General features: G+C 49.5%; 1 protein-coding gene across 1 annotated transcript; it reads left to right on the plus strand.

The window, feature by feature from the left end:
- The first annotated feature begins 219 nt into the window (after positions 1-219).
- On the plus strand, positions 220-26,527 carry cfap96 (cilia and flagella associated protein 96). Its single transcript, XM_078397094.1, has 7 exons — positions 220-319; positions 5,818-6,037; positions 8,248-8,385; positions 9,091-9,160; positions 20,188-20,349; positions 24,513-24,679; positions 26,382-26,527. Exons 1-7 carry the CDS (start codon positions 220-222, stop codon positions 26,431-26,433), a joined length of 909 nt encoding a protein of 302 aa, XP_078253220.1. The 3' UTR covers positions 26,434-26,527.
- The last annotated feature ends 907 nt before the right edge of the window (positions 26,528-27,434 follow it).

Below are 27,434 nucleotides of genomic sequence, written 5' to 3' on the forward strand. Positions count from 1 at the left end.
GCGCAAAAAACGAACCCCACTCACTCACTCAACCCGAATGGAGGTTTGCTGAGCACACACCTCGACCAGCCAGTCACCTCTCATCTGTGTTCTGTGTTCCCCCTTCCCTCCCCCCCCCCCCCCCCTTCCTCCTCCTCCTCCTCTAGACCCCACCGGTGACTTTCAAACCCCAGTCTAAATCTCCCTGGCAGCCGGCAAAGTCTGATCCCAAGCCCAACCATGCCTGGAGACTCGGGAAAGAGCGACATGGAGCGCATCGGCCTCTTCCAGGAGATGCCCTACATCACCGTCCAAGATCCCTACATAGACGGGACGCCAAGTAAGCTCTTACACTTTTCACTTCTCGAAACGTATAAGATTTACTCCCCGGGACTGTCATGTGTTGAAAGACTGGAGCGGCTGGGCTTGTATACACTGGAATTTAGAAGGATGAGAGGGGATCTTATTGAAACGTATAAGATTATTAAGGGGGTTGGACACGTTAGAGGCAGGAAACATGTTCCCAATGTTGGGGGGGGGGGGGGGAGGGGGGGGAGTCCAGAACCAGGGGCCACAGTCTAAGAATCAAGGGGTAGGCCATTTAGAACTGAGATGAGGAATTTCTTTTTTCAGTCAGAGAGTTGTGAATCTGTGGAATTCTCTGCCTCAGAAGGCAGTGGAGGCCAATTCTCTGAATGCATTCAAGAGAGATGCTGGATAGAGCTCTTAAGGATAGCGGAGTCAGGGGGTATGGGGGAGAAGGCAGGAACGGGGTACTGATTGAGAATGATCAGCCATGATCACATTGAATGGCGGTGCTGGCTCGCAGGGGCCGAATGGCCTCCTCCTGCACCTATTGTCTATTGTCTATTCTCGTCTCGCAGCGGATAAAATGCACTGCTCGGGAAGCTGCCAGGCTATTATTTCGAGAGTCAAAAGTGTCTCGTTGTCATCTCGTCCCAGTTGTGAATTTGTGGAATTCTCCGCCACAGAGGGCAGTGGAGGCCAAATCACTGGATGGATTTAAGAGAGAGTTAGATAGAGCTCTACGGGCTAGCGGAATCAAGGGATATGGGGAGAAGGCAGGCACGGGTTACTGATTGGGGACGATCAGCCATGATCACAATGAATGGCGGTGCTGGCTAGAAGGGCCAAATGGTCTCCTCCTGCACCTATTTTCTATGTTTCTAGAAGAACAATGAAATTCTTACTTGTGGCAGCACAACAGTATATGTCAACATATTCTGAAGAAGGGTCTCGACCCGAAACCACAGGTCAAAACAATTCTTTCTCCCCAGAGATGCTGCCTGTCCTGAGTTAGTCCAGCCTTTTGTGTCTTCGATTTTAACATAGTACAATGTAAACAATATGTTAAACGAGAAAAAAAAAGTTGTGTGTGTACATATACACATACTCATATGTACATAATCATATATATTTAACCTCCAGCTTGTGATTTTTCTACCATCAAAGTTTTTTGGCAATAAATCAAAATAGTTGTGACTGGTCATAGAGTGAAACAGCGTGGAAACAGGCCCTTTGGCCCAACTTGCCCACACCGGCCAACATGCCCCATCTACACTAGTCCCACCTGCCTACATTTGCCTATCCAGGTACCTGTCTAAATATTTCTTAAACATTGCGATAGTCCCTGCCTCAACTACCTCCTCCTGCAGCTCGTTCCATACACCCACCACCCTTTGTGTGAAAAAATCACCCCTCACTAGGTCAATTCCCGGAATGGCGGGACTGTCGTATGTTGAAAGGCTGGAGCGATTAGGCTTGTATACACTGGAATTTAGAAGGATGAGGGGGGATCTTATTGAAACATATAAGATAATTAGGGGATTGGACACATTAGAGGCAGATAACATGTTCCCAATGTTGAGGGAGTCCAGAACAAGGGGCCACAGTTTAAGAATAAGGGGTAGGCCATTTAGAACGGAGATGAGGAAGAACTTTTTCAGTCAGAGAGTGGTGAAGGTGTGGAATTCTCTGCCTCAGAAGGCAGTGGAGGCCAGTTCGTTGGATGCTTTCAAGAGAGAGCTGGATAGAGCTCTTAAGGATAGCGGAGTGAGGGGGTATGGGGAGAAGGCAGGAACGGGGTACTGATTGAGAGTGATCAGCCATGATCGCATTGAATGGCGGTGCTGGCTCGAAGGGCTGAATGGCCTACTCCTGCACCTATTGTCTATTGTCTATTGTCTATTGTCTCAGGTTCCTATCAAATCTTTCCCACAAACTGGTGTTAAGAGATGAAGTGCAGATCTTTGATTTAGTTCAGTTTAGAGATACAGCGCAGAAACAGGCCCTTGGGCTCACCCAGTCCACACCAACCAGTGATCCCCGTACACTGATACTATCCTACTAATGCACTAAGGACGAATTACAATCTTTACCAAAGCCAATTAATCTAAAACGTGCATGTCTTTGGAGTGTGGGAGGAAATCGGAGCAACACTGAAAACCCACATGGTCACGGGCAGAACGTACAAACTCTGTACAGGCAGTACCCGCAGTCGGGATGGAACCTGGATCTCTGGCGCTGTGAGGCAGCAACTCTACCGCTGTGCCACCATTGTGCAATGCACTAGGACGCCACAGGAAAACGCTGTTCCAAATGTCAACTTCTCTACATCGGCGAGACCAAACGCAGGCTCGGCGATCGTTTCGCTCAACACCTTCGCTCAATCCGCCTTAACCAACCTGATCTCCCGGTGGCTGAGCACTTCAACTCCCCCTCCCACTCCCAGTCTGACCTTTCTATCATGGGCCTCCTCCAGTGTCATAGTGAGGCCCGCCGGAAATTGGAGGAACAGCATCTCATATCTCGCCTGGGCATCTTACACCCCAGCGGTATGAACATTGACTTCTCCAACTTTAGATAGTTCCTCTGTCCCTCCCTTCCCCTCTCCTTCCCAGTTCTCCCACTGTCTTCCTGTCTCCAACTACATCCTTTCTTTGTGCCGCCCCCCCCCCCCGCCATCAGTCTGAAGAAGGGTCTCGACCAGAAACATCACCCATTCCTTCTCTCCAAGATGCTGCCTGACCCGCTGAGTTACTCCAGCATTTTGTGATACCTTCAATTTGTACCAGCATCTGCAGTTATTTTCCTACAGGAAAAATCATGCCCAGCCTCTGCACTGGCAGTGCTAATAACCCCTCTGTTACATGGAGATGGAACATACAGCATAAGGGGAAGAGTAGGCCACTCAGCCCTTAAGCTTGTTCTGCTCTTCAACACCATCCTGGCTGATCCGATTGCGTCCATGTTCCCACCTACCCAGATCACCTTTCACACCATGGCTTATCAAGAATTTGCCTTCAAAATATTCAACGACATGCCAGAGGAGGTAGTTGAGGCAGGGAGTATTGCAATGTTTAAGAAACAATTTGGCATTTACATGGATAGGACAGGTTTAAGAGTCAAAGAGTCATACAGTCTTATTGTTTCAGTTGCACTAAGATAGAGTCAGACAGCGTGGAAACAGGCCCTTTGGCCCAACTTGCCCATTCCGGCCAGCATGTCCCATCTCCACTAGTCCCACCTGCCTGCATTTGGCCCATATCCTTCTAAAACTGTTCTACCCACGTGCCTCTCCACACGTTTCTTAAACATTACAATAGTCCCGGCCTCGACTACCTCCTCCGGCAGCTTGTTCCATGCACCTACCATCCTTTGTGTGAAAATGTTACACCTCAGGTTCCCACTAAATCTTTCCCCCTTCACCTTAAACCGATGTCCTCTGGTTCTCGATTCCCCTACTCTCAAGAGGGCATTGAGAGTACTCTGTGGGCAAGATAATCTGTGCGCCTACCCGATCTATTCCTCTCATGAGGGATATGGGCAGGCTGGTGGGAATAGTGTAGATAGGATATGTTTGGCTGAAGGGCGTGTTTCTATAGAGTCGCAGACTGATTCAGTGTGGAAACAGGTCCTTTGGCCCAACTTGCCCACACCGGCCCAGCTACACTAGTCCCACCTGCCCGCGTTTGGCCCATATTCCTCCAAACCTGTCCCATCCACGACATTCTACCGCTGCACCATAGAGAGCATCCTAACACATGGCATCCCTGTGTGGTACCTCAGCTGCACGGAGGCAGAGAGGAAAGCTCTTCAGCGGGTAGCTCAGAGGACCATCGGAACACAGCTACCAGCCTTGGAGGGCATCTACAACACACGATGCCTCAGAAAAGCCACCAGCATCCACAAAGACTCCTCACACCCCTGCAACAGTCTGTTCGAACTTCTACCATCGGGCAGACGATACAGGGCCTTCTACGCCCGCACCTCCAGACTCAGGAACAGCTTCATTCCCAGGGCCATAGCTGCTATAAACCGGTCCTGCTGAGCCGGATGGTCACATCGCACAGTGAACCGGCATAGATCTACTTGCACTTTATTCTGTTTTAAAACTGTTACAATTTGTTTCATTGGGTTGTTGAAATTAATACTGACTAGCTAATTAATTTATTGCATCGTATGGGAGGCGCATTCCCGATCTCGTTGTACCCCTGTACAATGACAAAAAAGATATATTGTATTGTATTGTATTGTCGAAAGAGCTGCTCAGAAAGAAATAAAATTATCTTCAGCTCTGACAAAGCTCTTTATTTTAAACTGTAATTCCCTAATTTCAGAAAAACTCCCATAAAAGGAAGCATGCTCTCCATATCCACCCTGTTGAAATTCCTCAGGAAAAATGCATGTCTTTCCTCGCAGTGTAAACTAAAATGAAAACTGTTTATGTGAAAAACTACAGGTTTATTTTTGCAAAATCTCAAACCTCCAACGATGACCGGTTACTATTTGTGAGGTGCCTTCAAAAATTGATGTTTGTTATTGTCACGTGTATTGAGGCACAGTGTAAGGCTTTTGTTTGTTCATTGTCCAGTCAAAGAAAAGATTATGCATGAATGCAATCAAACTACCCGCAGTGCAGATAAAGGGCACATCATTTAGTGCAAGATTTAACATTGAAGTCCGATTAAAAATAGATCAAATGAGGTAGATGGGAGGTCAGGACTGCATTCTAACAGATGAGAGGGACCATTCAGTTGCCTGATAACAGCTGGGAAGAAACTGTCCCTGTATCTGGATTTATGCCATGATCGTATTGAATGGCGGTGCTGGCTCGAAGGGCCGAATGGCCCACTGCTGCACACCCATTTTCTACGTTCTATGTTTCTATGCCTATGCGTTTTCAAACTTCTGATGGAAGAGGGGAGAAGAGGGAGTGACCGGGGTGAGACTGGTCCTTGATTATGCTGGTAACCCTTCCGAGGCAGCGTGAAGTGTAGATGGAGCCAATGGCGTGTTTCAATGGTGATAATTTATCTCGATGTTCCATGAACATGAATTTCGAAACAAGGAACTGCAGGTGCTGGTTTAGAGAAAAGGACGACAAAGTGCTGGAATAACTCAGCATGTTTGGAGAAGTTACACCAGCACTCCGTGAAACATCACGAATCCATGTTCTCCAGAGATGCTGCCCGACCTGCTGAGTTACACCAGCACTCTGTTAAACATCACGTATCCATGTTCTTCAGAGATGCTGCCTGACCCACTGAGTTACTCCAGCACTCTGTGAAACGTCACCTATCCATGTTCTCCAGAGTTGCTGCCTGACCCGCTGAGTTACTCCAGCACTCTGTGAAACGTCACCTATCCATGTTCTCCAGAGTTGCTGCCTGACCCGCTGAGTTACTCCAGCATTCTGTGAAACGTCACCTGTCCATGTTCTCCAGAGATGATGCCTGACCCGCTGAGTTACTCCAGCACTCTGTGTCTTTTTTTTTACATTGCATGAACTTACTGTTTTATGTCTTCTACTTTCAGAACCCTTCAATGAGATGGCTTATAAAGGCAAGCAAATGATGTTAGATGGCTACAAATCAAAAAACGCCACACAGGCGGGATACTTTGATCCTGTATTTGTGAGGATCTTCGAAAGTGAAAGCTATTCTGATCGGATTAAATCAAGAAGACAAGGGCGAATGAAGGCGGCCGCGAAGAACATTGGTGGAGTTTTCTTACCCAGTCACGGGGACAAAACCTCGTATGTTCCCAAAATATTCGTTTTTTTTTAGTCTATACCTGCAAAAAATGTTGTTGCATGCTAACCAGTCGGACAATACATGATTACAATCAATCCATTTTTGCAGTTATATAGACTTACAGGTGGTTCATGCCGATGATAGACACAAAATGGTCTTCTGTAGGAGATGAGGAGGAATTTCGTTAGTCAGAGTTGTGGCGAATCTGTGGAATTCATTGCCACAGAAGGCTGTGGAGGACATCGATGGATATTCTTAAGGCAGAGATAGATAGATTCTGATTAGCGCGGGTGTCAGGGCTTATGGGGGGAAGGCAGGAGAATGGGGTCGAGCGGGAAAATTTCCGGGATGGCGTCATATGGCCGTCCCGTCATCCCGGGGATTAACCCCGTGAACCTACGCGCCACTGCCTTAATAGCAAGGATCATTGAATATCATAGAACTAGTTTGAACGGGTGATTGATGGTCAACATGAACTCAGTGAGATGAGCAGAATTAGGCCATTCAGCCCATTGAGACTGCTCCCCCAATTATCTTTCCCTGTCAACCCCATCCTCACTCTATCCTTTGACACCCTTTTACTAATCAAGAGCCTGTCAATCTCCACTTTGAAAATATTCACAAGCTTGGCTTCCACAGCCTTCCGTGACAATGAATTCCACAGATTCACCACCCTCTGACTAAAGAAATCCCTCCTTTCTAGTGGTCCGTCCTGTTATTCTGAAGTTGTGCCCTCTGGTCCTGGACTCTCCTGCCAGTGGAAACATCCTCTCCACATCCAGATCCACGTATTATTTTGGCAATTTATTTTAAATAGTGAACTTGCGGCCCTTTTTGTACTGGCTACAGTGCGGCACGGTGGCGCAGCGGTAGAGTTGCTGCCTTGCAGCGCCAGAGACCCGGGTTCATTCCCGACTACGGGTGTTGTCCGTACAGAGTTTGTACGTTCACCCCGTGACCGGCTGGGTTTTCCTTGAGATCCTGTGTTTCCCCTCCACGCTCCAATGACATAAAAACATAGAACATAGGTGCAGGAGTAGGCCATTCGGCCCTTCGAGCCTGCACCGCCATTCAATATGATCATGGCTGATCATCCAGCTCAGTATCCCGTACCTGCCTTCTCTCCATACCCCCTGATCCCTTTAGCCACAAGGGCCACATCTAACTCCCTCTTAAATATAGCCAATGAACTGGCCTCAACTACCTTCTGTGGCAGAGAATTCCACAGACTCACCACTATCTGTGTGAAGAAATGTTTTCTCATCTCGGTCCTAAAAGACTTCCCCCTTATCCTTAAGCTGTGACCCCTGGTTCTGGACTTCCCCAACATCGGGAGCAATCTAGCCTCTCCAACCCCTTAAGAATTTTATATGTTTCTATAAGATCCCCCCTCAATCTTCTAAATTCCAGCGAGTACAAGCCGAATCTATCCAGTCTTTCTTCATATGAAAGTCCTGCCATCCCAGGGATCAATCTGGTGAACCTTCTCTGTACTCCCTCTAAGGCAAGAATGTCTTTCCTCAGATTAGGAGAGCAAAACTGTACACAATACTCCAATGACGTACAATTAATTGGCTTGGTGTAAGTGTAAACTGTCCCCAGTGTGCGTAGGATAGTGTTAATGTGCGGGGATCGCTAGTCGGTGCGGACTTGGCGGGCCGAAGGGCCTGTTTCCGCGCTGTATCTCTAAAATGAAAGGTACATCCTTTTATTCTGAGGTTGTGCCCTCTGGTTCCAGACTGTCTCACTAGTGGAAACATCCTGTCCACGTCCACATTTTATTTTCTGCAGTATCTTTTAAATAGCGACCTTGCCAGAACAAGGGACCGCAGTTTAAGAATAAGGGGTAGGCCATTTAGAACTGAGATGAGGAAAAACTTTTTCAGTCAGAGAGTTGTGAATCTGTGGAATTCTCTGCCTCAGAAGGCTGTGGAGGCCAATTCTCTGAATGCATTCAAGAGAGAGCTAGATAGAGCTCTTAAGGATAGCGGAGCCAGGGGGTATGGGGAGAAGGCAGGAACGGGGTACTGATTGAGAATGATCAGCCATGATCACATTGAATGGTGGTGCTGGCTCGAAGGGCCGAATGGCCTCCTCCTGCACCTATTGTCTATTGCCGTTGGGTGTTTATAATTGCAATTTTTCTTAAGCGCCTTGTTCTGGTTAATGTAATGTCAGCATAAAATAAACACGCTGTTTTGACTTTGTTTAGATGTGGATTGGGCACTTACTACGGAACAATTGGTGGCTCGTACGACGCATTCAGTGGATTGGCAAAACCAAAGCCGCCATTTGTACCACAGAAGAAAAACCTTTACACCAACCCTGGAAAACTAGGAACAGGCTATGGGTGAGAGAATATTTCATGATTAATTCAAACATGGTACAAAATATCAATTGGCATTTCTGTCCAAAGTTACCATATCTGGCGATCAAAGCATTTAGCAGTCTCTGTTTTCTGTGGCGGCACGGTGGCGCAGCGGTAGAGTTGCTGCCTTGCAGCGCACAGAGACCCGTGTTTGACCCTGACTACCGGTGCTGCCTGTGTGGAGTTTGTACGTACTCCCTGTGACTGCGTGGGTTTTATCCCGGGTGCTCCGGTTTCCTCCTGCACTTCAAAGACTTGCAGGTTTGTTTGGCTTTGTTAAAATTGTAAATTGTCCCTAGTGTGTGTAGGATAGTGCTAGTGTGTATGGGGGGGATCGCTGGTCGGCGCGGACTCGGTGGGCCGAAGGGCCTGTTTCCGCGCGGTATCTCTAAAATCTAAAGTAAAGTCTAACTGTGTCTTGCCTTCTACCGAAGGCAGGAGAATGGGGGTTGAGAGGGAGAGATAGATCAGCCGCGATTGAATGGCGGAGTGGACTCGATGGGCCGAATGGCCTAATTCTGCTATCGCATGGATCTTACGAATCAACCGATCAATCTCTCAATAACGATGGTAATATTGAGTAATAAATAATTTATGTGGTTAGTAATGATAATTTTAGATCATTGCAGAAAAGTGGAATTATGGGTTAACTGAAGCTGGATGTATTGTTTTGAAATATATCCACAGGTATGATCATCTCACCATAGGAAAGTCATATGAACATTCTCCTGATGCCTATACAATAAAAAGTACCAAGGTACTGTTTTACTGCAATGGTCACAGACTTATTCCTTCATTCTGATAAAATTCTGAATTTTTGATTGAACTTAATACAATGAATCAAAGGGAACTAAATTAACGTTTGCTGTGTGGTGTTACCAACCAATAAACTGTATCATGTTGATAACTTAGAGAGGCATGTGGAGATTTATGTGAATTATACTGAGAAAACTTTGGACGATCAGCCATGATCACGATGGATAGCAGTGCTGGCTCGAAGGGCCAAATGGCCTCCTCCTGCACCAGTGAAGAAATGTAACTAGGAGACTTTAGACTTTTACTTTAGACTTTAGAGATACAGCAAGGAAACAGGCCCTTCGGCCCACCGAGTCTGTGCCGACCAGCGATCACCCTATCCTAGGGACAATTTACAATTTAACCGAAGCCTATTTTCTATGTTTCTATGTTTCTAAAAAGAGGAATGTAACAAGGAAACTTTTGATAACTCGGGACTGTTTTCTTGGGAGACCAAATTATCAAACATCGTCTTATGGTAGCACCAGAGACCCGGGTTTGATTCTGACCATTTAAAAAAAAATTTTTTTTATTTTTTTTATTTTTTTTTAATATATATAAAAGTTTTATTCCAAAGAAAAACATACAAACATACTATGCAAAATGTGATCAAACAAAAGCCGCCTGTATCGGCAGTTTACAAATTAAACAATTATCACATTAAAATCCCGCCATCTCTGTCAACAATACATTCAACCCCCCGCGGCGACCAGCGTTCCCGGAAGGCCTCCAGCGTCCCCGTGGACACCGCGTGTTCCCTCTCCAGGGACACGCGGGCACGGACGTAAGCCCGGAACAGGGGTAGGCAGCCGACTTCTGTGAGGCCGTCGACTGCCCGCTGCCTGGACCCGCGGATGGCCATCTTGGCCAGGCCCAGGAGCAGACCGACAGGGAGACCCCCTCCTCCCTCCCGACCCTCCCCCCTCTGTACCGGGTATCCAAAAATTAAAAGCGTAGGGCTAAAATGGAGCCAGAACTTGAGGAGCAGCCCCTTCAGATACTGGAACAGGGGCTGTAACCTCACGCACTCTGTATACAAATGGTACACGGTCTCCTCCTCGCCGCAGAAGTGACAGGCGGCAGACGAGACCGTGAACCGGCTCAAGTATCTGTTACAGGCTATAGCCTTATGCAACACTCTCCACCCCAGGTCCCCGATGTAAAGCGGGAGGACCCCCTTATAGAGAGACCTCCACTGGGGACCGCTCCCGCCGTCAGGTGGTAACACGGACCGCCAGGGCGTGTCCGGACGGAAGACGAGAGCGAGGAAGTGGAGAGTGTGCAGGAGCAGCCTGTACAAAACGCGCCTCTCCGCGTCACGGAACGGCACGCTGGGCATCTGGGAAAGGCGGCTCATATTGCGTGGGGCCGGCTCTCGGGAAGGGACCCGTGCCGTGGGCCCGATGAACAATTCCGACGGAGCAGGGGTAAGCCCAGTCGGAATCGCTCCACGCACACGCCTCTCCTCGACACCCACCGTGACAGGGTGAGGACCGGCCCCCCTCACAACCACAGCACCCCCCTCCCCCTGAGGAGCAGCGCCCTGGCTGAAGGTGACCAAATTCCTGGCTCTCAGGAGATCACGGTAAAAACCAGGCAACTCCCGCCTAGCGCGCTGACTCATGCCCGCTACCGGGAGCCGTGATCCCTCCTGGAGGCAGCGCCCCTGGCAGAAAAAGTACGTGGCCAGCGTGTGCCATCTGGGAGGGCACTCGGAGTACACGTACCTCCGCAAGGTCCTGAGTCGGAGGGCTGCCACCTGAGTGCGGACGCAGACCAGCGCCTGACCGCCCTCCTCCAACGGGAGACTCAGAACCCCAGCAGAGACCCAGTGGTTCCTCTCACCCCAGAAGAAGTTAACTAACCTCCTCTGTATCATGGCGATGAAACGAGAGGACGGGACCAGAGTGGCCAGCCGGTACCACAGCAGAGAGGCCACCAGCTGGTTTATGACCAAAGCCCTACCCCGATATGATAACACACCAAGGAGGCCTGACCAGCGCCCCACACGGGCGACCACCTTCGCCTCCAGCTCCTGCCAATTCGCCTGCCAAGCCCCCTCAGTGGGACTCAGGTAGATCCCCAGATAGAGGAGGTGCGTGGTGCTCCACGCAAAAGCTGCCATCTCCTCCGGCAGGGAGTCCACCTGCCACTGACCCACCAAGAGCCCAGCACACTTCCCCCAGTTGATCCTGGCGGAGGATGCGGCTGAGAACACCAGCTGGCACTCACGCATCCTCCGTAGGTCAACCGGGTCGGTGAACATTAGTAGCACATCGTCGGCGTAGGCCGAGAGAACCACCTCCACCCCCGGCCCCGGCAAATCCAAACCTGCCAGCCGCCTCCGTAGGAGACACAGGAATGGCTCCACACAGAGGGAATAAAGCTGGCCGGACATGGGGCATCCCTGACGAACCCCCCTCCCAAAGTGAATGGGAGCCAACAAAGAGCCATTGACCTTGACCAGGCACTCTGTGGCAGCGTATAGGAGCCGGACCCAGGCCACAAAATGGGGTCCGAATCCAAACGCCCGCAGAGTCCCGAGAAGGTAGTCGTGTCCCACCCGGTCAAACGCCTTCTCCTGGTCAAGGGAGAGAAAGGCAACGGACTGACCAGCCCTCTGGCACAGATGGATCAGGTCCCGGACCAGATGGATATTGTCCTGGATGGACCGGCCCGGGACTGTGTAGGACTGGTCAGGGTGGATCACATGGGACAGCATGGGCCCCAGGCGATTGGCCAATGCCCGTGCAAAGACTTTGTATCCCGTACTGAGAAGAGAGACCGGGCGCCAGTTCTTCAAGAGGCGGAGATCGCCCTTCTTGGGCAGCAGGACGACGACTGCCCTGCGCCACGAGAAGGGCATCTCCCCGGTCGCCAGGCTCTCCCCCAACACCTTCACATAGTCGCCCCCCAGGACACCCCAGAAGGCTCGAAGAAACTCCACAGTCAGCCCATCCAGCCCCGGAGACTTGCCCCTACTGAGCTGGTGCAGGGCACCAGTCAACTCCTCCAGAGTTAGGGGATCATCGAGGCGCTCAGCCACCTCTTTGCACACTACGGGTAAGCCCTCCCACAGCACCCCTTGTGCCTCCCCACTAGATGTTCCCTCGGAGAACAGAGTGTCATAGAACGACCTAACTGAGGCACCGATCCTCTCTGGATCCGTGACGGAGGAGCCATCGTCCACAAGCAACTCGACAAACTGCCTGCGGGCACCTCGGCACTTCTCCAGGGAGAAGAAAAAGGGGGAGGCGCGGTCCAGATCGTGCAACATCTGGACTCGCGACCTCACATACGCGCCCCGGGACCTCCTCAGCTGCAAGTCCCTCAGTGCCCCTTTCTTCTCCTGGTACTCCTCCCACTCACACGAGTCCCCCTCCGTCTGACCCAGGCGAGACTCCGAGTCGAGCAACTCTCTCTCAAGCCGTCCGATCTCGGAGTCCCGCCCCTTGGTCGACCCCCTCGTGTAGTCCTGGCAAAACAGACGGACGTAAGCCTTCCCTACATCCCACCACTGCCTTAGGGATGGGAAACGCCCCTGCCTTTCCCTCCACTCCGCCCAGAACTGCTTGAATGAGTCCCGGAACCGGCGCTCCTCCAGCAGCCGGTTGTTGAAGTGCCAGTACGCGGACCCTGCCCGTGTGCGCGTCGGGATAAAGTCCACTCGCACCAGGCAGTGGTCCGAGCACGGCTCCAACCGCATGGAGGCTGCCGAGACACAGGACACATAAGCCTTAGACACATATACACGGTCAATACGGGAACCACCCCCCTTAAACCTGTATGAGAAGGCGCCGGAGTTGGGATGGAAATTCCTCCAAGCATCTACTAGCTCAAAAGAATCCACCAACTCCCTTAATGTCTTGACCGCTGCCGGATCGCGCTGAATGCCAGAGCGATCTCTCGCCTCAAGGGTACAATTAAAATCACCCCCCAGGAAAACACACTCCCCCCGATCGATGGTGTTCAACAGCGCGGTCACTTCTTGTGTTAACCGCGTCTGCATAGCACCGCTCTTGGGGGCGTACACATTAATAAAATGTAACGGCACGCCATCCAGGCGCACGGCCAGATACAACAACCGGCCTGGTACAATGTCCTGCACCTTGACAATCTCCGGCTGGAAAGATGGGGCCAACAGGAAGGCCACTCCACTCGAAATGGAGGTTAGATGGCTCATGTAGACCCCCCCTTCCCACTCCAGGAGCCAGGTGGGCTCGTCACTAGTCACAGTGTGTGTTTCCTGCAGGAAGCTCACCGCGTACCTCCCGTCCCTCAGCACCGAGAGATGGTGAAACCTACGGAGAGACCCCCTGGCCCCATTAATATTCAGGCTGGCTATAGTGAGCTTCATTTTGAAAGCGCACAAGAACTTTTACCAGCCCCCCTTGACGGAATGGAGCCTCCCCGAGTCCTCTGCCCTTTCTTTAGGGACTTAAAAAGCTCTTGGAGCTGGCGCCGCTCATTTTTCAATACACCTGCCATGTTCCCCTCCTCCTGAAGGATGGCATAAATGGACTGCAAGGGTACCGTCAGGTCTGACCAGAGGTCGACAGCCAGATCTGCCTTATTCCTCTTCCCTCTGCTGTCCTTCAGAAACTTCCGGAGTTCCCAGATATCAACAAGCCGAGACACGGGGCTGCGGGTGGGATAGTCCATCAACTCACTGTCGCTGGACTCCACGTCCCCCTCCTCCTCCCACTCAATGTCTGAGCTCGAGTCTGGATTGTTCTGACTCCCAGCCGCCTCGCTCACCCCTCCCTGTGAGGTGGGCGGGTCGGCCACATCACCCGGTCCCTCCTCCGTCACCATCCCACCCCCAGGATCAGTGACGGGGGCAGGTACCGGTACCTCTAACTGTGGCAAGCTGCCTGGTAAATGGCCAGGCTCCTGCACACCCCCACCGCCCTCTGTAACCGGATTGGGGGCAGTGATGTCGGAGGAAGTCTCCGGGGCGGGCAGTGAGAGGGTACGTCTGGAGTCCGACCGAAGGACACGATCCGAAACGACCATGTCCTCCTTCGCACCCAGGGCACCCGGCCCAGCACCGTCACCCAGAGAGTCCCCGTCCCCCACCACCAGGGGAACCACCTCGCTCTGGCCCTCAGGGGGCGATGTTCCCGGAGTCTCCCCTGCTCCCTCAGCCGATGGGGCAGCACACCCCTCAATAGGACTCGTAGCCTCAATGGGGAGCATGGGCTGGGGACCTACCCCCACACTCAAGTCCCCCCCATCAATCTTCCCCTGGTCACCCTCTAAGCCAGCGGACGCAATCCCTGGGGGAACAGCCCCCTGGGGTAGTGTGTCACCACTCTCAGGTGGTCCCTGCACTACAGAGGCATCCTCCTGCCCACAGGAAGCGTGTACTGGGTACTCTGCCTCAACAGGGGAGAAACACCTCCCTTCAGGTCGCCCCTGACCTTCAGGGCCGTTCTCCGTGTCAGAGGACCCGTGCCTCCTCCTCTTATAACCACTAGCGTGCGGTGGTACAGTCAGCTCCATTGCTGAAGCCTGTTCCTCCGCCCCGCCATCTACCTGCTCATCCTCTCCAGCCTTCAGACCCTCAGGCTCAGAGGCGAGCTCGATAATATCTACTGCCGGGGGACCCTCATTAAGGTGACCTTCTGCCTGGCGTCCCGCTTGAACGTTCTTCTTCTTCCTTTTAGCTTTCTTACTCCTCTGTCTCTCCCAGTGCCCCTCATCCACCCCCCACACTGCACCGGCATCCTCCGCCACAGGTATGGGACATGGGGGTGGTGGGGGAATGGAGGATGGGAGCAAGGGAACAAAGTCATCACGGGCCACCGTGGTAGAACCAGCAGCCCCAGATGGGCCAGCACTGCCTTCCTGGGCCACCTTGGTGGAGCTGGCAGCCCGGTGCTTGGGACAATTCCTGCGGAAATGCCCCACCTCTTTGCATGCATGGCAGCGTGCTTGGCCCGTGTTCCAAAACACGCGATAGCAGAATCCTTCCCATTCAACCTCAAAACTCCCCTCCATATCAATCCCCTGTGCCAGCTGTATGTACACGCGGCGATTGAACGTTAATACATGCTGCATTTCGGGATCATCCAACCTATGCAACAGTTTGGTGGGCCCAGACCGCACCTCCCCCAGCTTAGTTACATGTGGGAGCAGGAGCGCGTCCGGAACATAAGGGGGAACGTTGGACAGCATGACCGGCAGCACAGGCCGTCCCCATGGGTCCACCGCCATGTAAATCCCAGCCACCGTGATCCCCCTTTCCAATGCGGTAGCCACCGACTGCTCAGTCTTTAGGATGACAACAGCCTTCCCACTGACCACCGCGCCTGCCATTATGGCCTTCTTGCCAACAGTCTCCCCCAGCGCAGTTAGCACAGCCTTGAAGGTAATGTTGCCCTGCAAGGTCACTTTCACCCCATGTATACGCCCCAACGACTCATGGCCCTTAGTCACGGAGACTGCCGACTGTACGGCAGCTGCATAATTCTTGGGGGCCGCCATCTTTAGGGCGTGGAGCAAAACAAAACGTCTCAGTATTTTATATGTCAAAGCAGTCTTTCTGCTATTGCTGCACCTCCACGCATTTGCAGCAGTTTAAAGTCTTGTGAAGGCTTTCCTGGCAAAGCAACAGAAGCAGTCTCCTCCTTGATAAGATAGGGAAAAGTCCGTGCCAATCCTCCCGTCGTAGAAAATGGAGCTTCCGGAGGCTTCTTCCCCAGGTCTCGGTCGCCCTCCCGGCTTCAACGAAAATCCAATGCACTGTTGCCGTACTTACCCGGCACACCTGGACCGGGCAAAGTCGGTGTGGGAGGGAGCTTTCCGATGCTACAGACCACAAACACCGCTCCAGACTCAGCTCCCACCAGTTCAAGTGCAACTTGGCCTTCCGCCAGCCACTGCCGCTCCTACGACTTTCAGAAAACACGAACAAATCCTCCCCAATTAGAGGACTCTTTCAACAAAGAGAGTCTCTGCTTTCCGACAGAAGTCCAAAAAGCAAATTCTGATTGCCTTCGTTTGTCCTCGCCAAACAAATCCTTCGAAAATAATCAAATCCTCACAGCCAGCGCCACACACCCACGTCCGATCCTGACCACGGGTGCTGTCTGTACGGAGTTTGTGCGTTCTCCCCGTGACTGCGTGGGTTTCCTCGAGGTGCTCTGGTTTCCTCCCACACTCCAAAAACGTGCCGGTTTGTAGGTTAATTGGCTTCGGTTAAATTGTAAATTGTCCCTAGTGCGTGTAAGATAGGGCCAGTCTGAAGAAGGGTCTCGACCCAAAACGTCACCCATTCCTTCTCTCCTGAGATGCTGCCTGACCTGCTGAGTTACTCCGGCATTTTGTGAAAAAATACCTAGGATAGGGTGATCGCTGGTCGGCACAGACTCGGTGGGCCGAAGGGCCTGTTTCCTTCCTGTATCTCTAAAGTCTAAAGTAAAAGTCTAACGTCTTCTACTTACATTTCTTCACTGGTAGAATTGTCACAAGGACATATTTAGCAGAAAAATCTTAATTTAGGGCCATTTATTTAAGGCAATAAGTGGAATATGGAACTGTGTATGTATGCAGAGTTGAGTCCAACTGGTTGCCAATACTCTCGAGTGCATTTAATTTTAACGGTTGGAACCAAATTCCTCCTCTGCCAAGTCAGACGTTGTCAGAATAGTGGGAGATGGAGAATACATCTGCAGCACTCTGATGTTTATCATGAGACAGGATGGTATGGTACCCCAAGGAACTGCAGAGGTTGGAATAGATCACAGACACATACACCATGGTAAAAGACCCTTCGGCCCAACACGCCCATGCAGACCAACACGCCCCATCTACACTAGTCCCAACTTGCCTGCATTTGACCCAGGTCCCTCTAAACCTGTCCTATCCATGTACCTGTCTAATTGATTCATAAACCTTGTGACAGTCCCAGCCTCAACTACCCCCTCTGTCAGCTCGTTCCATACAACCACCACCCTTTTGTGTGAAAAGGTTACCCCCTCAGATTCCTATTAAATCTTTTCCCCTTCACCTTGAACCTATGCCCTCTGGTCCTTGATTCCCTTACTCTGCGCAAGAGACTCTGTGCACCTTGAACCTGTTGTTGAATAGGTTCAAGCTATTCTTGCACCTGGTGATCAGGGTCTCCAGACTCCAATACCTTCTTCCCCGATGGTAGGAATGAGATGAGAGTGTGGCCAGGGATGTGTGGGTCTTTGATGACGCTGTCTGCCTTTTAAAGACAGCATCTATATACTAAAACTCGTTTGTTTGTTTGTTCCTGTACGACAGACAAAGCGGTACACGGTAGCGCGACAATTTTAGGCCCACCTTACTCACCGTCCTCCCTTTGGTGCTAATGGAAGAAATTTCATTGAAGATCGATGTTATATTTTAAAAGTTATTCACATTTTAAAGTTTAAATCGATCTCCTAGGGAGGGAGGGGAGAGGGAGGGGGGGAGGGAGGGAGGGGGGGGTGGAGGGGGATGGAGGGGGGAGGGAGGGGCGAGGAGAGGAGAGGGTGCTGCACCAATGCAGGAGAGGTTTGGGCCTAACGGGTCTATTTGGTCTAGTCTCCTATAGATCCCTTCGATAGTCTATTATCTGAATGGTGGCCGATTAGGAAAAGGGGAGATGCAACGAGACCTGGGTGTCGTGGTACACCAGTCATTGAAAGTAGGCATGCAGGTGCAGCAGGCAGTGAAGAAAGCAAATGGTATGTTAGCATTCATAGCAAAATGATTTGAGTATAGGAGCAGGAAGGTTCTACTGCAGTTGTAGAGGGCATTGATGAGACCACACCTGGAGTATTGCGTACAGTTTTGGTCTCCTAATCTGAGGAAAGACATTCTTGCCATAGAGGGAGTACAGAGAAGGTTCACCAGATTGATTCCTGGGATACAAATTAAGGAGGATACAAACAATCTCCCAGATGTTCTAGTGGCCAGAGATCCTAGGGTGACAGAGGAACTGGAGGAAATCCACATTAGGCACGAAAAAGTTTTGGGTAGACTGATTGGACTCAAGGCTGATAAATCCCCAGGGCCTGATGGTCTGCATCCCAGGGTGCTTAAGGAGGTGGCTCTAGAAATTGTGGACGCATTAGTGATTATTTTCCAATGTTCTATAGATTCCGGGTCAGTTCCTGTGGATTGGAGGGTAGCTAATGTTATCCCACTTTTCAAGAAAGGAGGGAGAGAGAAAACGGGAAATTATAGACCAGTTAGTCTGACATCAGTGGTGGGGAAGATGCTGGAGTCAATTATAAAAGACGAAATTGCAGAGCACTTGGATCGCAGTAACAGGATCGTTCCGAGTCAGCATGGATTTACGAAGGGGAAATCGTGCTTGACTAATCTACTGGAATTTTTTGAGGATGTAACTAGGAAAATTGACAGGGGAGAGCTGATGGATGTGGTGTACCTCGACTTTCATAAAGCCTTCGACAAGGTCCCACATAGGAGATTGGTGGCCAAAATTAGAGCACATGGTATTGGAGGTAGGGTACTGACATGGATAGAAAGTTGGTTGACAGACAGAAAGCAAAGAGTGGGGATAAATGGGTCCCTTTCAGAATGCAGGCAGTGACTAGTGGGGTACCGCAAGGCTCGGTGTTGGGACCGCAGCTATTTACAATATACATCAATGACTTGGATGAAGGGATTAAAAGTACCATTGGCAAATTTGCCGATGATACAAAGCTAGGTGGCAGTGTGAACTGTGAGGAAGATGCTATGAGGTTGCAGGGTGACTTGGACAGGTTGTGTGAGTGGGCGGATGCATGGCAGATGCAGTTTAATGTAGATAAGTGTGAGGTTATCCACTTTGGTGGTAAGAATAGGAAGGCAGATTATTATCTGAATGGTGTCAAGTTAGGAAAAGGGAACGTACAACGTGATCTGGGTGTCTTAGTACATCAGTCACTGAAAGGAAGCATGCAGGTACAGCAGGCATTGAAGAAAGCCAATGGAATGTTGGCCTTCATAACAAGAGGAGTTGAGTATAGGAGCAAAGAGGTCCTTCTGCAGTTGTACAGGGCCCTAGTGAGACCGCACCTGGAGTACTGTGTGCAGTTTTGGTCTCCAAATTTGAGGAAGGATATTCTTGCTATTGAGGGCGTGCAGCGTAGGTTTACTAGGTTAATTCCCGGAATGGCGGGACTGTCATATGTTGAAAGACTGGAGCGACTAGGCTTGTATACACTGGAATTTAGAAGGATGAGAGGGGATCTTATCGAAACGTATAAAATTATTAAGGGGTTGGGCACGTTAGAGGCAGGAAACATGTTCCCAATGTTGGGGGAGTCCAGAACCAGGTGCCACAGTTTAAGAATAAGGGGTAGGCCATTATGACTATAGCAGGACTTTCATATGAAGAAAGACTGGATAGGCTAGGCTTGTACTCGCTGGAATTTAGAAGATTGAGGGGGGATCTTATAGAAACTTTTTTAAGGGGTTGGACAGGCTAGATGCAGGAAGATTGTTCCCGATGTTGGGGAAGTCCAGAACAAGGGGTCACAATTTAAGGATAAGGGGGAAGTCTTTTAGGACCGAGATGAGAACGTTTTTTTTCACACAGAGAGTGGTGAATCTGTGGAATTCTCTGCCACAGAGGGTAGTTGAGGCCAGTTAATTGGCTATATTTAAGAGGGAGTTAGATGTGGCCCTTGTGGCTAAAGGGATCAGGGGGTATGGAGAGAAGGCAGGTACGGGATACTGAGTTGGATGATCAGCCATGATCATATTGAATGGCGGTGCAGGCTCGAAGGGCCGAATGGCCTACTCCTGCACCTATTTTCTATGTTTCTATGATGGTGGGAAGGTCAGTACCTGTGACGGGCCGGGCAGTGTCTGAAGGCTGAACCATCTTCAACAGAATTAATATTATGTTCTGAAAGTATATTCTCTTTTTCCAAATGCTAACTGCATTTAACGCTAACTATTCCGCTTCTCTTTTTAAGGTGAACATTAACTCTTCCGTTCTACTTCCACCAAATATTTTTACAGAAAGGTACTGCCCTTGGAGGACCATTCCGACTGAACCTTTACCCAAGGGAATACTTCGACAGCAACCCATACACCACCGACAAGATCTTGCCCCCAGTAAAACTTCATGCACCCGTTAAGAAAACAGAGGTGCCATTTAAACCTGCCTCTCCTGGAAAGATGGTGTGTATGAGGTGTTATCACTTTAGCTTTTCCCTGGTGGATCGGAGGTTGAGGGAGGCGTTGGGCCTTGATTACAGGCATCAGGGGTGATGGGGACAAGGCTGGAGAATGAGGTTAGGAGGGAGAGATAGATCAGCCACGATTGAACGGCGGAGCAGACTTGATGGGCCGAATGGCCTAATTCTACTCCTATTCTTTATGACCTTATGATAAAAAGTGTATACATTTATGAGCGGCATACAATAGACAATAGACAATAGACAATAGGTGCAGGAGTAGGCCATTCAGCCCTTCGAGCCTGCACCGCCATTCAATATGATCATGGCTGATCACTCTCAATCAGTACCCCGTTCCTGCCTTCTCCCCATACCCCCTCACTCCGCTATCCTTAAGAGCTCTATCCAGCTCTCTCTTGAAAGCATCCAACGAACTGGTCTCCATTGCCTTCCGAGGCAGAGAATTCCACACCTTCACCACTCTCTGACTGAAAAAGTTCTTCCTCATCTCCGTTCTAAATGGCCTACCCCTTATTCTTAAACTGTGGCCCCTTGTTCTGGACTCCACCAACATTGGGAACATGTTTCCTGCCTCTAATGTGTCCAATCCCCTAATTATCTTATATGTTTCAATAAGATCCCCCCTCATCCTTCTAAATTCCAGTGTATACAAGCCCAATCGCTCCAGCCTTTCAACATACGACAGTCCCGCCATTCCGGGAATTAACCTAGTGAACCTACGCTGCACGCCCTCCATAGCAAGAATATCCTTCCTCAAATTTGGAGACCAAAACTGCACACAGTACTCCAGGTGCGGTCTCACCAGGGCCCGGTACAACTGTAGAAGGACCTCTTTGCTCCTATACTCAACTCCTCTTGTTACGAAGGCCAACATTCCATTGGCTTTCTTCACTGCCTGCTGTACCTGCATGCTTCCTTTCATTGACTGATGCACTAGGACACCCAGATCTCGTTGAACTCCCCCTCCTCCTAACTTGACACCATTCAGATAATAATCTGCCTTTCTATTCTTACTTCCAAAGTGAATAACCTCACACTTATCTACATTAAACTGCATCTGCCATGTATCCGCCCACTCACACAACCTGTCCAAGTCATCCTGCAGCCTTATTGCATCTTCCTCACAATTCACACTACCCCCCAGCTTAGTATCATCTGCAAATTTGCTAATGGTACTTTTAATCCCTTCGTCTAAGTCAGTACGTTCATGTTCATAAGTGATAGGACCACAATTAGGGCCAATCGACCCATCAAGTCTACTCTGCCATTCACAATAGACAATAGACAATAGGTGCAGGAGTAGGCCATACGGCCCTTCGAGCCAGCACCACCATTCAATGTGATCATGGCTGATCATTCTCAATCAGTACCCCGTTCCTGCCTTCTCCCCATACCCCCTGACTCTGCTATCCTTAAGAGCTCTATCTAGCTCTCTCTTGAATGCATTCAGAGAATTGGCCTCCATTCACTGATCAATCTTTCCACCTCAACCCCATTCTCCTGCCTTCTCCCCACAACCCCTGACACCCGTACTAATCAAGGATCCGTCTATCTCTGTCGTTAAAAATATCCATTGACTCGGCCTCCACAGCCTTCTATTGCAACGGATTCCACAGATTCACCAACATAGATAGGGTAGACAATCAGAACCGTTTCCCCAGGGTGGAAATGTCCAACACAAGAGGGCACAGCTATGAGGAGAGAGGGGGAGAGTTTAATGGAGATGAGGTGAGAGGGGGAGAGTTTAATGCAGGGCAAGTTTTTTTATACAGAGAGTAGGGTGGTGGGGGGGGGGGGGGCTGGAATGTATTGCCAGGGATGATGGTGGAGCAAAAGTCCAGCTAACAGTGCAGTAGCCCAGACCATCACGCAAATCACCTTCATTTCCATTGACTCCATCTGCACTTCACGCTGCTTCGGCAAAGCTGCCAGGATAATCAAGGACCTGTCTCACCCCAGTCGTTCATAAGCGATAGGAGCAGAATCAGGCCATTTGGCCCATCACGTCTACTCCGCCATTCAATCAATAGACAATAGGTGCAGGAGGAGGCCATTCGGCCCTTCGAGCCAGCATCGCCATTCAATGTGATCATGGCTGATCATTCTCAATCAGTACCCCGTTCCTGCCTTCTCCCCATACCCCCTGACTCCACTATCCTTAAGAGCTCTATCCAGCTCTCTCTTGAATGCATTCAGAGAATTGGCCTCCACTGCCTTCTGAGGCAGAGAATTCCACAGATTCACAACTCTCTGACTGAAAAAGTTTTTCCTCATCTCAGTTCTAAATGGCCTACCCCTTATTCTTAAACTGTGGCCCCTTGTTCTGGACTCCCCCAACATTGGGAACATGTTTCCTGCCTCTAACGTGTCCAACCCCTTAATAATCTTATACGTTTCGATAAGATCTCCTCTCATCCTTCTAAATTCCAGTGTGTACAAGCCAAGTCGCTCCAGTCTTTCAACATATGACAGTCCCGCCATTCCGGGAATTAACCTAGTAAACCTACGCTGCACGCCCTCAATAGCAAGAATATCCTTCCTCAAATTTGGAGACCAAAACTGCACACAGTACTCCAGGTGCGGTCTCACTCGGGCCCTGTACAACTGCAGAAGGACCTCTTTGCTCCTATACTCAACTCCTCTTGTTATGAAGGCCAACATTCCATTGGCTTTCTTCAATGCCTGCTGTACCTGCATGCTTCCTTTCAGTGACTGATGCACTAGGACACCCAGATTTCATTATACGTCCCCTTTTCCTAACTTAACACCATTTAGATAATACTCTGCCTTCCTATTCTTACCATCAAAGTGGATAACCTCACACTTATCCACATTAAACTGCATCTGCCATGCATCCGCCCACTCACACAACCTGTCCAAGTCACCCTGCAATCTCATAGCATCTTCCTCACAGTTCACACTACCACCCAGCTTTGTATCATGGCTGATCTGATCTCTCCCTCCTAACCCCATTCTCCTGCCTTCCCCCCATAACCCCTGCTGGTCTGGCAAAACTACAAATCCAAAAAGGCTCTGGAGCTAATCGGCGGTGGGCCTATAATCACCTGCATTTCCACCTCTCTCTTTTCAAATATCTCATTTAGGTCACCCCTCGCCTTTACTAAGCTCACATAATACCAACTGGCTTATGCAGCTAATTCCAACATTTAACCCTGGTATCAATATGATAAATCTGTGGTGATTTTACACCATCACTTAGACTTAGACACCATCACTAAATCACTTAGACATTGCTTCAGGCCTGACATCACAACAAAGCTGGAATATGAACTCACTCCAGTATAACTAGAAAAGGAACGAGCTGCTAGAGGAAGTAGTTGAGACAATAACAGCATTTATAAGACATTTGGACAGGTACATGGATATTAAAAATTTAGCGGGACATGAACCAAATGGGAGTAAATGAGACTAGTGTAGATGGGACATGTTGGTCGGTGTGGGCAAGTTGGGCCGAAGGGCCTGTTTCCACACTGTATGACTCTGTGACTAAGAATAGCTTCTTCCCATTAACCTTCAAGCTCTTGAACATGACACAACATTAACCTTAACTGTGTGCTTCTATGGACTGGCTTTGGTTGCACTAAGGAGTTTGGGGTTATTAATTTATCAATGTTACTATTTTTTTATCTATGCGTATTGTGTTTACAGCCCTGTTATGATGCTACAAGTAAGAATTTAGAGTCATCGAGTCTTACAGTGTGTAAACAGGCCCACACCGGCCGACGTGTCAATAGCCAATAGACAACAATAGACAACAGGTGCAGGAGGAGACCATTCGGCCCTTCGAGCCAGCACCGCCATTCAATGTGATCATGGCTGATCATTCTCAATCAGTACCCCGTTCCTGCCTTCTCCCCATACCCCCTGACTCTGCTATCCTTAAGAGCTCTATCCAGCTCTCTCTTGAATGCATTCCACTTCCACACTAGTCCCACCTGCCTGCGTTTGGCCCGTATCCCTCTAAACCTGTCCTATCCATGTACCTGTCTAAGTGTTTCTTAAAACGATGGGCTAAGGGGCCTGTTTTCGTGCTGCACACGATTCTATGTCTTTGCTTTTTTTAAAAACCAAAATCTCAAACGAAGCCAGTTGATTCACTCTGTGAACTTCCCCTCTTGTTTACAGTCCGGTGGAATGAAGGCTGGCACATTTGACGAATACCCGTCCCATTTCAGTCCGTTAGACCGGCCTCCAAAGATGGATCCAAAGGGTCGTGATCATTTAGTGTTCCGACCCAACCCCGGTATGAAGAGCAGACCGACCGACAGTGTGCTGAGGGCGAATGTGAACAGGTAACAAAGACAAATGATGCACTAGTTGTCAGTCACTCATCGGCAAGTAGCTTAAATAATAAGATGTAAACAATCCCTTTGACCTGTTTTAGAAAAAAAAAATCGATTTAGATTTAGAGATACAGCGCGGAAACAGGCCCTTCGGCCCACCGGGTCCGCGCCGCCCAGCGATCCCCGCACACTAACACTATCCTACACCCACTAGGGACAATTTTTACATTTGCCCAGCCAATTAACCTACAAACCTGCACGTCTTTGGAGTGTGGGAGGAAACCGAAGATCTCGGAGAAAACCCACGCAGGTCACAGGGAGAACGTACAAACTCTGTACAGACGGCGCCCGTAGTCAGGATCGAACCCGAGTCTCCGGCGCTGCATTCGCTGTAAGGCAGCAACTCTACCGCTGTGCCCTTTCACACTTTGTCATCTACACACTTCCTTAACTAAGTACCGCCCCCTCCCCTGACATCAGTCTGAAGAAGGGTCTCGACCCGAAACGTCGCCCATTCCTTCTCTCCAGAGATGCTGCCTGTCCCGCTGAGTTACTCCAGCATTTTGTGTCTGTCTAAATCCTGTTCATCCTTTTGACCATGTGCTTTAGCTTAGTTGAGTTTAGTTTATGGAGGTTTATGGAGGTTTATGGAGTTTCTGTAATAATCTGTATTCAGTGCCATTACAATGCTTTGACTCTGGCTTGGCCTGTTCTAGTTAAGGCTCACACAACAGGCGGGCAGGTTGGTGGCTTGTAAACTGTCCCTATTGTTGTAGGATTACACATGCACGGGGATCGCTGGTCGGCGTGGACTCGGTGGGCCGAAGGGCCTGTTACCTCACTGTATCTCGAAACTAAACTAAACTAAACAAGCCAATCTAGAAAATTCTAGAAAAGTATACCAAACCACTACTCGCCTGAATTTTCAGGGTGTAGAAATTCAGGGATATGATGATCATTGGTAAATGAGTCGCATAAAACTCCTGAGTTCACAAGTTACAGGAGTAGAATTAGGCCATTCGGCCCATCGAGTCTATTCCGCCATTCAACCATGGCTGCTCTCTGCCTCCTAATCCCATTTTCCTGCCTTCTCCCCGTAACCCCTGACACCCATCATTAGCATGTTATCCATCACCTGTATAGTAGTATAGAGGAAAGACATTCTTGCCATAGAGGGAGTACAGAGAAGGTTCACCGGATTGATTCCTGGGATGGCAGGACTTTCATATGAAGAAAGACTGGATAGACTCGGCTTGTACTCGCTGGAATTTGGAAGATTGAGGGGGGATCTTATAGAAACGTACAAAATTCTTAAGGGGTTGTACAGGCTAGATGCAGGAAGATTGTTCCCGATGTTGGGGAAGTCCAGAACAAGGGGTCACAGTTTAAGGATAAGGAGGACGTCTTTTAGGATCGAGATGAGAACATTTTTTTTCACACAGAGAATGGTGAATCTGTGGAATTCTCTGCCACAGAAGGTAGTTGAGGCCAGTTCATGGGCTATATTTAAGAGGGAGTTAGATGTGGCCCTTGTGGCTAAAGGGATCAGGGGGTATGGAGAGAAGGCAGGTACGGGATACTGAGTTGGATGATCAGCCATGGTCATATTGAATGGCGGTGCAGGCTGAATTGCCTACTCCTGCGCCTATTTTCTATGTTTCTATGTTTCTGCGAAATCCTTACTGAAACATTCTTCTTAATTGCCTTTCAGGATAGTGAACAGCATGAACTACAAGAGTATCAGTCGTATCATGGCCTATTGACCACAGGGCTGACTCCTTGTGCAGTGAGAAGCAGGTTGCCTAATAAAGCAGTCTTGCATTCACAATGCAGTTGGCATGCGAGCCGCTGCGTGTCTCAGTCCTTTCTCTTTCAGAATACTCCAAACTGCATGCGCCTGGTGGAAAATGATCAATTCTCTGTCTGCGTCAGGCCTGGTGAAATTCTTCTCTCTTGTAAAGTATTATGTTGCTGTGACTAAACAATATAGAATTACCCAAATGCTTTTACTATGTTCGTGCCATTTCTGCTCGTTGAAGTGATCGTTCGAATCTAATGACGCCAATGTCACGAGTGTGGATTTTATTGCCACAGACGGTCGTGGAGGATAAGTCATTGGATATTTTTAAGGTGGAGATAGATAAGCTCTTGATGAAGTCTGTCATGAATACTGGTGGTGAATGAGCAAAACATTTATGTACATAATGTAATCTGCGGGTACGTTAGTGCGGGTGTCAAGGGTTATGGGGAGAAGGCAGAATTTGGTTGAGAGGGAAAGATAGATCAGCCATAATTGATTAGTGGAGTAGACTCGATTGGGCTGAATGGCCTAATTCTGCTCCTATCACTTATGAACTTACAATAGACAATAGGTGCAGGAGGAGGCCATTCGGCCCTTCGAGCCAGCATTCAATGTGATCATGGCTGATCATTCTCAATCAGTACCCCGTTCCTGCCTTCTTCCCATACCCCCTGACTCCGCTATCCTTAAGAGCTCTATCTAGCTCTCTCTTGAATGCATTCAGAGAATTGGCCTCCACTGCCTTCTGAGGCAGAGAATTCCACAGATTCACAACTGAAAAAGTTTTTCCTCATCTCCGTTCTAAATGGCCTACCCCTTATTCTTAAACTGTGGCCCCTTGTTCTGGACTCCCCCAACTTTGGGAACATGTTTCCTGCCTCTAACATGTCCAACCCTTTAATAATCTTATACGTTTCGATAAGATCCCCTCTCATCCTTCTAATTTCCAGTGTATACAAGCCT

This window comes from Rhinoraja longicauda, chromosome 3 (genome assembly GCF_053455715.1).
Source record: "Rhinoraja longicauda isolate Sanriku21f chromosome 3, sRhiLon1.1, whole genome shotgun sequence".
In the NCBI taxonomy this organism is placed as follows: Eukaryota; Metazoa; Chordata; class Chondrichthyes; order Rajiformes; family Arhynchobatidae; genus Rhinoraja; species Rhinoraja longicauda.